Consider the following 12213-nt stretch of genomic DNA (forward strand, 5'->3'; position numbering starts at 1 on the left):
AATAAACAATACAACCGTCGCGGTGTCTCACAAACACCAACCGTGCACGCCTTTGGTGGCGTGGCGGGTAGGCGACCTCTTGGTTTTTTTCCCTTAACGGGGGAGACGCCGGGAGGCTGCCGAAATTTGGATTGAAAATCCAAGGACTTGATTGAACTCAAAAGAACAAATGCAAAGAACTTGTACTTGAGATTGTAGTTTGGAACAACTACAAGGATCACTTGAGCACATTTGAACAGCAGAGGACTTTGGCATCAGACTTGAACCTGAATATGCAATGAATTCATTAAATCCAAACTTGAACCAAATAAACTCAAAATCAAGCAAGAACTTGTATAAGACTTGATTTGGACTCGAGCAAAACTCAACTTGAACTTGAATGAGATATGAGCTACATTGACTTGAATTCAAACTTGGGTTGGAGTTTGAACTTGACAAAGAATTCAAACTTGAATCATATGCATAGAACTTGATTTGAGCATAAGCAAGACAACTTGTAAGCTTTGACTTATAAGCTTGGACTTGATTGGAATCAAATCCAAATGAGAAATGAACATGAGCCTAACTAGATAATGACATAGAATTTTAATGAAATTTTAAAGAATTTTTATTAGGAGATGTCATTCAAGCCCTATGCAAATGAATAAAGATGCTTACACTTTGACATGGAACCCCTTGAACAATAGCATTCAAATGATTGTAAGTGGAACTGCAAATCTACGAAACCTTCAATAGAAGTCATGTTCTATTCATAAAAATTAGGCAAGTGGAGAAAGTTGCTTGGAAGGGACAAGGGGTATATAATCAATGTGTATGAAAAGGCATACCACACCTACAAGCATGAACATGAATCTATTGCATATACGTGATCCACTTGCAAATAGATGCATTAAAATATCTTAGCGAGTGTTAAAAATCATATACCAATGATGGAAGCACTCATGTCAGTCTTGCAAAGAGATGTAATAGTCCCCACAAGTGCATATTGTGTAGTAAATGGCAAGTACTAGCATCTGCTAATGACGATAGAGAATTTATTATACACACAATGAGCCTACGAATGCTAATCAGCAATAGACAATGGATGTTACGATATCCTTACAGTTAATAAGCATGTGGTGGTCAACAAATATACTAGTCATCTACAAGCTTAAGCATGATGATATATGGCAAAAACAAATGTAAGCTCATATGAGCTATTGTATGAAACTTGTTATGCTATTCATAGACAAATGCTGAAAAGTTTTATCAGATGTAAGCTTCTACAATTCGTGATAGGAGAGCTGCCATATACACTACATATCATCTATGGGAAAACATCGAAGCACTACGACAAGCATGGGACTTCTACGAGCTGCTGTAGAAGACTCATATACATCCAATGTACCACCCACAAGCAAAAGTGCAACATGATTAAGCCAAACGTAAATGCCTACGAACAAAGCAGGAGACTCGTTAGTGCACTACGATCCACCTGCAGAAAGCAACGAGTAGTGCACGACAATCTACCTGTACGAAGCAGCGAACAACTCAATTCAGAAGCTGCTACAATGCCACGCCACCGGATCCGCAACGCTCGTATTGGCGGACAGAAGGCTTGTATAAGCTCTTAAATGAAATGTTGTGTGCATCCAAATTACAATTACCTGCACATACAAATATTTCAAAGTACCCCTGCACCTGCACAATAGTTTGTATGCACATAGGTACACAATGGGGTATGTCCAAATCAATGAAATTATCGACCCGCAAGGGCCCCGACGAGCGTGTTATTGGTACACACGTGACGTCTAGGGATGCTGTGCGGGTTATTAAATTTGAACCCGATCCTTCTAAGTAGATAAAAGGAGTCGACGGGGTTTAATTATAAAATGCCCCCAAACCCGCATGGGCCCCGACGAGCGTGTTATTGGTACACACGTGACGTCTAGGGATGCTGCGCGGGTTGACAAGTGAATTCAAGTTCGAACCCGATCCTTCTATATAGATCAATAGGAGTCGACAAGGTTCGAACCAACAAACAAATATGTGGCCGTGACGACCAGAATATTTGTTTTAGACCTTCAAAGCCTAAAATTAAGAGAATTCACTCTCAAAGGCATAAAGCCTACGAAATCTGATCCTCTGTCCACAGCCAGACAGAGTCGACAAGTTTCAATCTTTAAATGAAAATGACCCCGAACACCCCGATGATGGCCATGTTTATTGAAGATCTTAACCGGAGGGGTCCATTCCAAACACTTTCAAATTCCACCCAAATACCCAAAATTCCACAAAATCCAAATATCTCAAAATCCCATCCAAAATTCCAAAAATATTTAAAAATGAAACTATCCATCACGACACTTAAAGCAAAGCCCATCCACCATCCGAAACTGTCTGTCAGGGTGGACAAATTCAAATAAACTCTAGCTCACAAAGAGCCAAATCAACGTGCGTTCCTGGGCCGATTGAACACGAGACGAAGTCTCCATGTACGTGCGCTAGTGCCAAGCAGGGCAAGAGATGTCTTCTTCTCTGTGTGCGACCAATTGGGAGGATCAAGAGGCTTCTTCTATGCAAATATGCCAAACCGAGCGACTACCTAGGGCTGAAATAAACAGAGGTCTTTGGTTGTAGCTTCATCCTTCAATCAGTAAAACTAAAAGCACAAGCAATACAATGCTTTTTCGACTCTTGTTGTTATAAAAGGTAATACTAATGCCAATTTCTTTGGTTGTAGCAAGACTTCATATATCTTTTAATAAAGAAAATTATTCATCATATCGCATATCTATAATATAAGTGTCCAACTGATTTTCAAGAATCGCCTGATTAAATGGAGTAAAATCAGCTGGATAAAATTATGTTATCATAATCAACTTGTCTTTATTGAATCATAAAATGCATTATTAGAATTCAAACAAACACTAAACAAAAGAAATCAGTATTTGCTTGTCTTAAAAGAAACCTTATGCAATCAACGAAAGTATTTAGTCGCGTGCGATATGCAATCGCAGCTTTATATGATTGCTTCTGGAAGACAAAAGCAATATAGATTTTGTTTCATTAAGTTCTCACACCTTCGCCCTGCATTATTATGAATATTATTATGGCTTTTCACATGAAGTCAAATTAGTTTGATTTTTCTTTCAATTTGAAGATCTATTTTTATTGAATGCATCATCATCTTCGTTGTTTCTACCGGATGCTCTGAAAAGATAACAATATATGATTTATCTTTATATATACTATATTCTAATTAATCAGAGTACTTGTTAAACCAAGTAGGATCAAAACATCTATCTTTGATTCAAATTTTACTTTTTGAAAAATCATAACTACGAGGCTAAGATTACCCTCTTTGTAAATATGCTCTACAAACTTCATCTCAAATGTTTGAATTAAACTCACTAATAGGAATCCATAATCCCACATCTGATTGAAGATTTTTAACATTTAATTTGAAGTTTTTTGACAAATATATCTCTACTTGAATGCATTTTCCATTTTGCTCTTCATCTTTTTTGTTAATCTCAACTATAGGTTTGATGTATTTGAATTCGATGACCTCTTAAAATATCTCTCTATAGATGTTCAAACCTATAATTTAAAAAAAAAAAGAATGCAAAAATTCTATGCATTGATTACCAACAATGATGATAGCATTATAAAGTAGGTTAAAGTTCTAAATATGTATATGTACGTAGATGATTTATTCACCACCAAGCTCTCCAATGAAAAGGAACGATTAAGCTCCAATCCAAATAATCATATATATTTTTCGTCAATAATGCACAAAAAAAACATCTTTAAATTCTTTTTTTCTAACTGAATTCTTATCGATGCTCAACAAAAATGGGTGGGGAGGAACTCCAACTATGGCAAGAATTGCAGTTATCTAAAAGTAGGGTTAACACCTCATATAATGCTCAACAAAAAGCTTGGTGAAGAAGAATTCATCATGCTAATTCTGAATAGGTGTTATAAGCCTAACAAAGATAATGGTAAGGTTTAAACTGCCTACCTTACCTTTGGTTGCCCAACCGATAATAGCACAAACAACCATGTGCATGAAGAAGCAAAATCTCTCAAACATGTATAATGAATTTTTTTAGATGCTAAAAAAAAACATCCAACCAAGATCATCTAGTCTACTTCCCCCATCCAACAACTGAGCAATCAACAAAATTCAAACAGTCAGTATAAACCCAAGCAGAACATCAAGAACTCAAACCAAGCAACAAACTTCAAATCACAGAAAAATCAATACCTTCAATCTCAACCTCCTCCGCAACCCATCAGCTTCAGACTGTACGAAAAGAGAAACCTATGAAGAAAAGGTGAGAGCTTTCACATTGCAAACATTATGTATACCTTGAATTCAATCGAATATTAAATCACCTTAAAACACAACGGGACAACCAAGACAAGTGATAATTGACCTAGTAATGGGTCTAGGCTCGCAGCTGGGGTCGAGGTCGAGAGAGAGGAGCCGAAAGTCAAGCAAGTCTAGGCTCATAGCAGAGGAGAGCAGCGTGCATCTGAGGTCAAGGTCGGGGGAGAGGAGCAGACGAGTATGAGCTCGAGGTCGAAGCGTTAGAACCGAATGAATTAGTGCAAAAATCACTTAAAAGAGGGGCATGTGCCGCCCCCCCATCCGCAGGTACTTGTAAGCCCCACCTTATAAATTAAAACAGTCTTCCCTATCCAACATACATCAAAACCAAACTACATAATTTTAAAAGCGTTTACGTGGATTTAGCTAGCGGCCCTTTTTAGGCATGGTTGTAAGTTCAAAGGTTAGGCTAACTTAGCCTCATGTGAGGTTAATTTTGTAAGTTCATTGCATTCTGTTAGACATAGGTTTGAAGCACTGCTCCTCAGTATTCCTTACCTTAAATCTAGGATTCGAGGCTGAGGGTGACTCCAATCGCCTCATAAACCCTCACATTTTAGACATTTCCCTCAGCCTCGGTTGTTAGAATATAAACTCCAACATTATAAATCAAATTGATAAATTCAAACAAAATTCTAATTTTAAAATATAAAATCCAACATATGATAGTTTGAGCACCTTTGAATTTCTCAGAATCAAGTGCTCCTACATTTTATTCACTTTTCCTTTCATCCTCAAAAATCTAATTTACAATTGATTACATCTTCTTTAAAATTCCCAAAGATTAAATATTTGAACAAGAATTTATCAAACTAAAAAAAAATTATTAGCCAATGTTTGAATGATTATAAAGAAACCACTAGTTTAATCAAAAGTATTACCAAGTAATAAATATTTGAAATGTAATTAACCATAAGAGCTTTCCCCTATTAGGCATCTGCATCCCAGAATAAAATAAATCATATTCAGTCAAATATTGACTAATAAATAATCTCTGTTAAAATATAAAATTGTGAGTTTTGTTATTCAGTCCAACAATAACAACAACAACCCTTCATCCCACTACATGGGGTCGGCTACATGAATCCTTTTTCTCTATTGTGTCCTATTAAAAGTCAAATTCTCATTTATTCAGTCCACAACGAAATAATATTTTTCATTCGGAATAATATATTATTTTCTATGTCGTGCTCAATTATAAAATATCTCAATCCATTGAGAATGATTGACAATATTTCTCCAACATGATTACATATAATGCATTACATTGTTGCATTAAAAAATACTAACTTTAAACCATCCTACATCACCTAGTGAAGTAAATTAGACAAACTAAAAGAATCATAATAATATGGTACAACAAATTTTTATTCTAGTCAAATATGATAAAGTGAGATTTCCGAAAGATCTAGTCAAAAAAATTGTGAACCTACTCTGCTGCTGTATGCCAGGGTATATTAATACAGCATCATTCGTCCTAGATGAGTTGGGGAAATAGCAAAAATATACATTAAAACCACATGTTATTTCCACTATCACAAGATATTTTAGAACCCACCAACAATTGTGGTTATGACTTTGGATAGACAAATGAAGCCGACTTCCTAGTTCTGGTCTAAAGGCTAAAACATGGCTGGTCCAATCACAAAATCATGAAGATTTTCTTGGTCAAAGTCACCTAATTGTCGCCGACCTTAGAACTCTCAAACCAAATAAATCAAAATGAAAACCCATGACAGTATGTAGTAAAAGTAACATCTACCGTTTACAAAATAAATGCGGATCAACAATTCCAGGAAGAGGCCAACCTTCAAAGGTGACTTCATTATTTTAGTGGCATTTCCTCATCGAAGTTTGGCTAACTAAAATCTTTTCAAATTCGTATTCAGAATTGTAGAAGAGATAAAATGCATAGGTCCTAAGCCAAAATCAAACTTAAACAAATATTAACACAACCTGAATAAATATTGGCACGTCATGAACTAATTCTAGCCAGATCTCTTAGAACTCATGTATCTAAACGCTACAATTCTGAATACACAAAGAAACCTAAACTTAAGTTGTTTTCACATCAATGTTCATGTGGCCAGCTGGTGTTAAATCTCATACTCGTCAAAATCTGACTATGCTTTTGCTGAGATATGTATTCCTTAAAATATCTTATTTTTAATCTGTGTAGTAAGTAGTTTAGAGAAAACTACGTTAATTTTATGTAACATAAGGAGATTCACATATAAATAAGTCCATGTGATCATATATTTATATTACAATTAGCAGTTAACACACTACAACTGAATCTACTTATTTATTGTAAAAATATATATTTTTCTCAAAAGTCAAATTATAGATGCGTTAAAACTGAGGTACTTAAAGGAATAAAAAAGTTAAGGGAGCAAGAATAAAAGAAGATGAGAAAAATGAAACATGAAAGAGTTTGTTGCCACATGAGCAGTGGCGTGGCAGAGATTGAAAACCAAGTTTCTTTGCAGAGTGAAGAACCACTCCACTAAACTACAAAGGCTATAATAAATCAAAGTTTGGATGTTGATATTAACTTACATCAATAATGAGAAAAAAAATCTTGAACTAATGCATGTTTATAAGTCAGACATCCTTGCTCAAATTTTATTGTAATCCAGGACAGTTTCACTTTTGCACCGCTTTCCCACTACTACATATGATGCTACAATAGTCGAAGTTAATATCAAGAAAAATATACATCCCGTGCTCCTAATATTAAATATTTCCATGACCACAACATGGACCTATCATATTAAAGTGTACATGACAAAGGCAAAAGAAAAACCACACATAAACAAAAGAATTAAAGTACGCAAGTACCTGGGGCTGCACACAAATCAAGGACATGATCTCCACATGTCACATTCAAGGTCATGACAGCAGCCCCTGATGCTGCATCCATTCCATAAATCTGAGCGGAATTGTTATGCATTAGAGTACTATAAGTTTCCCACATTAGGTGAAGTTGGAAGTCAAGATTGAAAAAGCACATTCAACATAAAAAACTAAACAATAGTAAACTAGATGAGGTAGTGTAATATAGGACAATTGTAAACTAATATGGAATGAGTATAATCTACTATGAGATGAGTTCAAACTACATGATTACATTGATAGATCTTTAACTAATTTATGAGTGAACGATAATAAACATGAAAATACTATATACAAATATGATAAAAGAGCTCGACAAAGGCGAGATGATTTAAACTTTTGTTAACCACCCTAGATATTTAATTTCTATGAAAACTTTGGATGAATTGACCTGTGATGGATAAAACATAATCAGTCGTAAAGTATGGATAAGTTGAGGTCAACCACTATGAATAATCCATCATTGCAAGGATTTCCTTGTTTCCTTAGAAGTTCTTCTCTAAGAGTTGTAAACTCAAACACTCAAATATTCTTCCATTTAGGAGTGAAAAACACAAGAAGAGTAGAAAACTTAAAAAGCAGCTCTTAATTCAATAATCAACTTATCGTACAAGATACTTCATATTTATAAGGATAAATAGGAGAGACTAAAAGTCATAAACATACCACAAAATTCAAATCTACCACCAAACATTTACCTGCAACCACTAGCATACCTACCATCAAGCCCCATAACTTAAAGACCCATCATGACCATTCCCATTAAATGAGAAATGACCCAACACATATAGACCCAAATAATAACAAGACTCAAAAGTCCTAGAAAACTACAACAACATGTCTTAAGTATATGAAACTACACAAACGGATGGTGATGACACCCGTAGAATGAAATTCCAAGTGCTTTTGTAGCCATTGTAGACTCATCTAGTGCAACTCATCAAAAATACTCCACGAATCCTCACGTGATAAAAGAAGCTGAACCAAAAACTTCTAAATGCCTCCATCATATGCGGTGAAAATCTAGTCCTCTGAAAGTTTATATGGATGATAGACCCTAAGCAAAGATATGACTAAGTGGTGAGTAGCCCTTAGATGGTGGCAATCTAAGGTTAGAATTGCCTTGTTAAATGATATGTTAATATAATGATTTGAAATAACAAAAAAAAAATTCTAGATGAGGTTTTCCCAAAATTAGGTCCAAGGAGCTAAGGGGTGGCCGATAGCTAGCTATCCATGGGATTTTTACTGCAACAGTATGAGGGGTTATAAATAACGGAAAAATCTTTCGGGGAATGAGATGAGGTGGTAAACAGTGGATCTAAAGTTGTTGATGAGGAGATAAGGTCTGTGAGATGAATTAAAGGTTGAGAGGTTGGATTATGTCTTAACTAATGGAGTGGAGAGGTTGATCAGTGGTTTGATGGTGTGGGTTTATAAAGGGAGGTTGGAGGATTGGAGGATGATTATGTTAGGCCGGCCCATGAGGGACCAGCTGAACCGGTACATCCTGGACCTGCTCTCTTCTACAGCCGGCGGCCCAAGCATGGGGGCGGAACTAGGGGGGGGCAGATGTCCTAGTGGGGCCAAATTACTTAATTAAATTGTTGTTTATGAGGGAAAATTTGAATTAAGAGCTGTTTAGGGATTTTGTAAGATTCCTTTGACTTTAATTAGTCCTTTTGGCTAGGGTTTGTTTTTCATCTTGAATTGGAGAAGAGATTTGAGTTCTAGGGTTTGTTCTTTTGGGCTCTAGGCTTTGCTAGAGATTTGAAGAGTTGTTTCTTCCTCTCGAATTGAACAAACTTTTATCTTGTTTTTTTCTTGTTCGTGGATTGAATAGAAAAAGTTTCCTTGTGTTTTCTCTCCAATTTTCTGAAATTTCTGCATCGTATTGCTGATTTCTCCTTGTTTTCATCAATTATTGTTAGGTTGCTTGCGATAATTTGAAAGCAAAGATTCAGGAAACAAGATTTACCAAGATGGATATTAGGCACATAGTACAAAGATTTATAATGCTAAAATTATCATACTTAAGACTTTCTAGGGTCAGGATGCAGCCTTGGGTTGGTACTACAAGTTTCATTCTGCATTTAGAACAACTGAGCTACTTCATAGCAAACTCAAATAACCATCTTTAGCTCATGTCAAGCCAAACAAGACACAAAGTCTAGTTCAGTCACTTCAAAGCCTTTGTTACTTGAAGTAGTTGACCTTGTGACATTCCAATACAAATTTTATTTAATACCAGACATAATCAAAATCCACAAAAACGTAAAGTTTAATATCAAGGGTGCACTTAGCAGACCAGTCACCTCACCTTTCCCGACCTGTATGCTTTTGTTCCAGCAATTTGAATATGCGATGGGATGAAAAAGAAGCCCGGTAGCCAATCTACTGCCTCAAGCTTGCAATCTAGCTCAGTTTCAATCTCTGTGAGCTGCCATTCATAACCAGGTTTTAATCTTGCAAAGAAAAAATTTAGATTATAACAGGTTTTAAATATGGTTTTGCAGGAGAAACATGGGAAAAAAATTAGAAAAACAAGAAAAGACTCCAAATAATAACAGTTGGCATCATAGTTTTTCATTAACATAAGGCATTCTTGAGTGAAACAAACTATTTTCTCCAATGTTGTAAGATGATAAAATGCTTATCTGGACAGTGTTTGACAGAATCATGGTGATCGCTTCTAGCCTATAAAGGAGAACAAAGCGACCAAAAACTCACCTTATATAACGCGGAATGGTATCCAGACCAACATATATCGATGAATCCAGACCATTCTCCTCCAGAAATTCAAGAAAAGCATCAGGCAAGGGTAATACAGATGTGCTATTATCCTTGATAAGAATACAAGCCTCGCTTAAGTCCATTCCAAGAGATGCCTACAATTTTAGTAAGATCGGATGTTACTGGAGTAATATGCCAACGAGTTCTTCACTCTTTCCACTCTATATTTCAACAAATGCTAAAACGGAAAACTTATATAATGTGAATTGGAAAGAACACAATAGTACAGGAACATAAATCGAACATATTCCCAAGAAACCATAATAATCAGAAGAAGTTCGAAGCCTACGTGCACCATCTACAAGTAGAAGTAGAAGAACGGTCGTATATACAAGGGCATGCACTGGTTCAGGGGAGAGAAACCAATGTCGAGAAAAAAAAACTAGAACAGGCACTTGGGAAATCTAGTCAGCGTTTTCTAGGTTAAATAGATTGGTAACAAATCGATGAACCTGCGCGATTTGTGATTAATTTGTTCAGTAAATTTAAGAAGTATGGGCGATCATTCCAAACGGGTCGTAAAAGACTGATTACTAAACCCTCGAAGACGAAGGCGCGAGCTCCCGCATGACCTCCTTTGCTTCTTTGTCCGTGGGCAAATTATTAGGTCCGGTCCGCAGATTTATTTCTACGTGGGTTTTAACTGTGCGTTTAACTGTGATTTGAATGTATTTTGAGTGTGCTCTATGTGCGTTTTGACTGTATTGTTTTTACTGTGCTTTACCTGCAGTTTACCTATGTTTTTTACTGCGCTTTTTTGACTCAAAGCATAATCCACGTGGCAAATTTTTAGTTGATATCCGAACCTAGAAATAGGATCGGTGACCGGACCTAATAATTTGCCCACCGACAAAGGAGTTGAGGGTTTGGAAAATTTGGCTGTGAACTATGGCAAATTATTAGGTCCGGTCATCGGACCTATTTCTAGGTCCGGACATCCAATAAAAACTTGCCACGTGGACTACACTTTGACTGTGCTTTATGTACGCTTTGACTGCGCTTTACCAGCACTTTACCTGTGCTTTTTTTACTCAAAGCGCAATCCACGTGACCGGACCTAATCATTTGCCGTACTGTATGATATCCTTATTTGTATAATATGATCGATTAGCTCCTGAGATAATGTTTCACTAACAGCAATCAGACGAGACAAAAATCATATTCGATTAAACTAATCGTATTGTATGACCCTTGATATCATAATGTACAATCAATTCAAAATTTTGAATTAATCGTATAGACCCTTATTTATTGTATAGTACTAACATGATATATTGAAAAATCACATTGTATGATCCTATTTCTTATTATACGTTCATAAATGACTAACTTGAAATTTTAGATTTTTTTTTGGAAGTCTTGTATTTAAACTTTCTCAAGAGACTCTAGAAGAGTCTTTTGACTATTGAAAGAATTTTTTGTGAGAGCTTTATCTTCTTGAGAGATCATAGAGTTTTGAGAGGAAGAGGGGGAGAACATGTGTGTGAGGGAGTAGTGTGAGGGAATTTCACGTGGTTGCTTCAAGCAAGCTTCTGTCTAAGTTCCTCCATGTTTTCATTGATCTTGCCTGAGGGGGGAAAGCCTTTAAGGCCAAAGATTGTAGGTTCTCTACATCACCAGAAGGGTGAAATGGTTCCAAGTTCTCTATCGCACCATAAGGGTGAAAAGGATCCTAGTTCTTAGCTTCACCGTGAAAGAATAAAAGTGATTTTATAAGGGCTTCTTTGCCTTGAAGTGAGGCTAAAGGAGACTCACTAAAGATTTAATGCAATACCTGAAGAAAAGGACTCTGAAAAGTGAATGTAGGTCAAGGCTAATTTAACTACTATAAAATTTTCGGTGTGCCCGTTTCTTTTCATTAACACTTTTAGTTTTCGCATTTTAATTTTTATAATATTATCTTCTTGCAAATATGTGATTATCATATTGTGATTATTTTGGATGGTTTTACGTGAGCAAGGAAAAATACAAATAAAAATTTGAAAAGAAAAATAAAAAATAAAAATATTTTTTATTAATTTTTATAAGATAAAAAAATATAAATTTTATTTGGTTCATTGATATTTGCTTTCACTTGTGTTTTTGTTTTAACATTGTTCACAAAAAAAAGGTTTTGAAAAAAAAATTAAAATAATATATTCACCTTC

General features: G+C 35.7%; 1 protein-coding gene across 9 annotated transcripts in view; it reads right to left on the reverse strand.

The window, feature by feature from the left end:
* The window catches only part of LOC110114712, a 46967-nt gene extending 36302 nt beyond the window's left edge, over window positions 1-10665 (reverse strand). The window contains exons 1-4 of one of the 9 annotated variants that reach the window (XM_020847676.2): window positions 10606-10665; window positions 10004-10161; window positions 9594-9738; window positions 7220-7310 (exon numbers count right to left, since the gene is read on the reverse strand). In XM_020847676.2, the coding sequence (XP_020703335.1) occupies window positions 7220-7310; window positions 9594-9738; window positions 10004-10161; window positions 10606-10635 (424 nt within the window). In that variant the 5' untranslated portion in view covers window positions 10636-10665. The other 8 variants (XM_020847678.2, XM_020847679.2, XM_020847677.2 and 5 more) reach the window with 8 other exon arrangements.
* Between the last annotated feature and the right edge of the window lie 1548 nt (window positions 10666-12213).

Source organism: Dendrobium catenatum, unplaced genomic scaffold (genome assembly GCF_001605985.2).
Source record: "Dendrobium catenatum unplaced genomic scaffold, ASM160598v2 fragScaff_scaffold_54, whole genome shotgun sequence".
NCBI classification, from domain to species: domain Eukaryota; kingdom Viridiplantae; phylum Streptophyta; class Magnoliopsida; order Asparagales; family Orchidaceae; genus Dendrobium; species Dendrobium catenatum.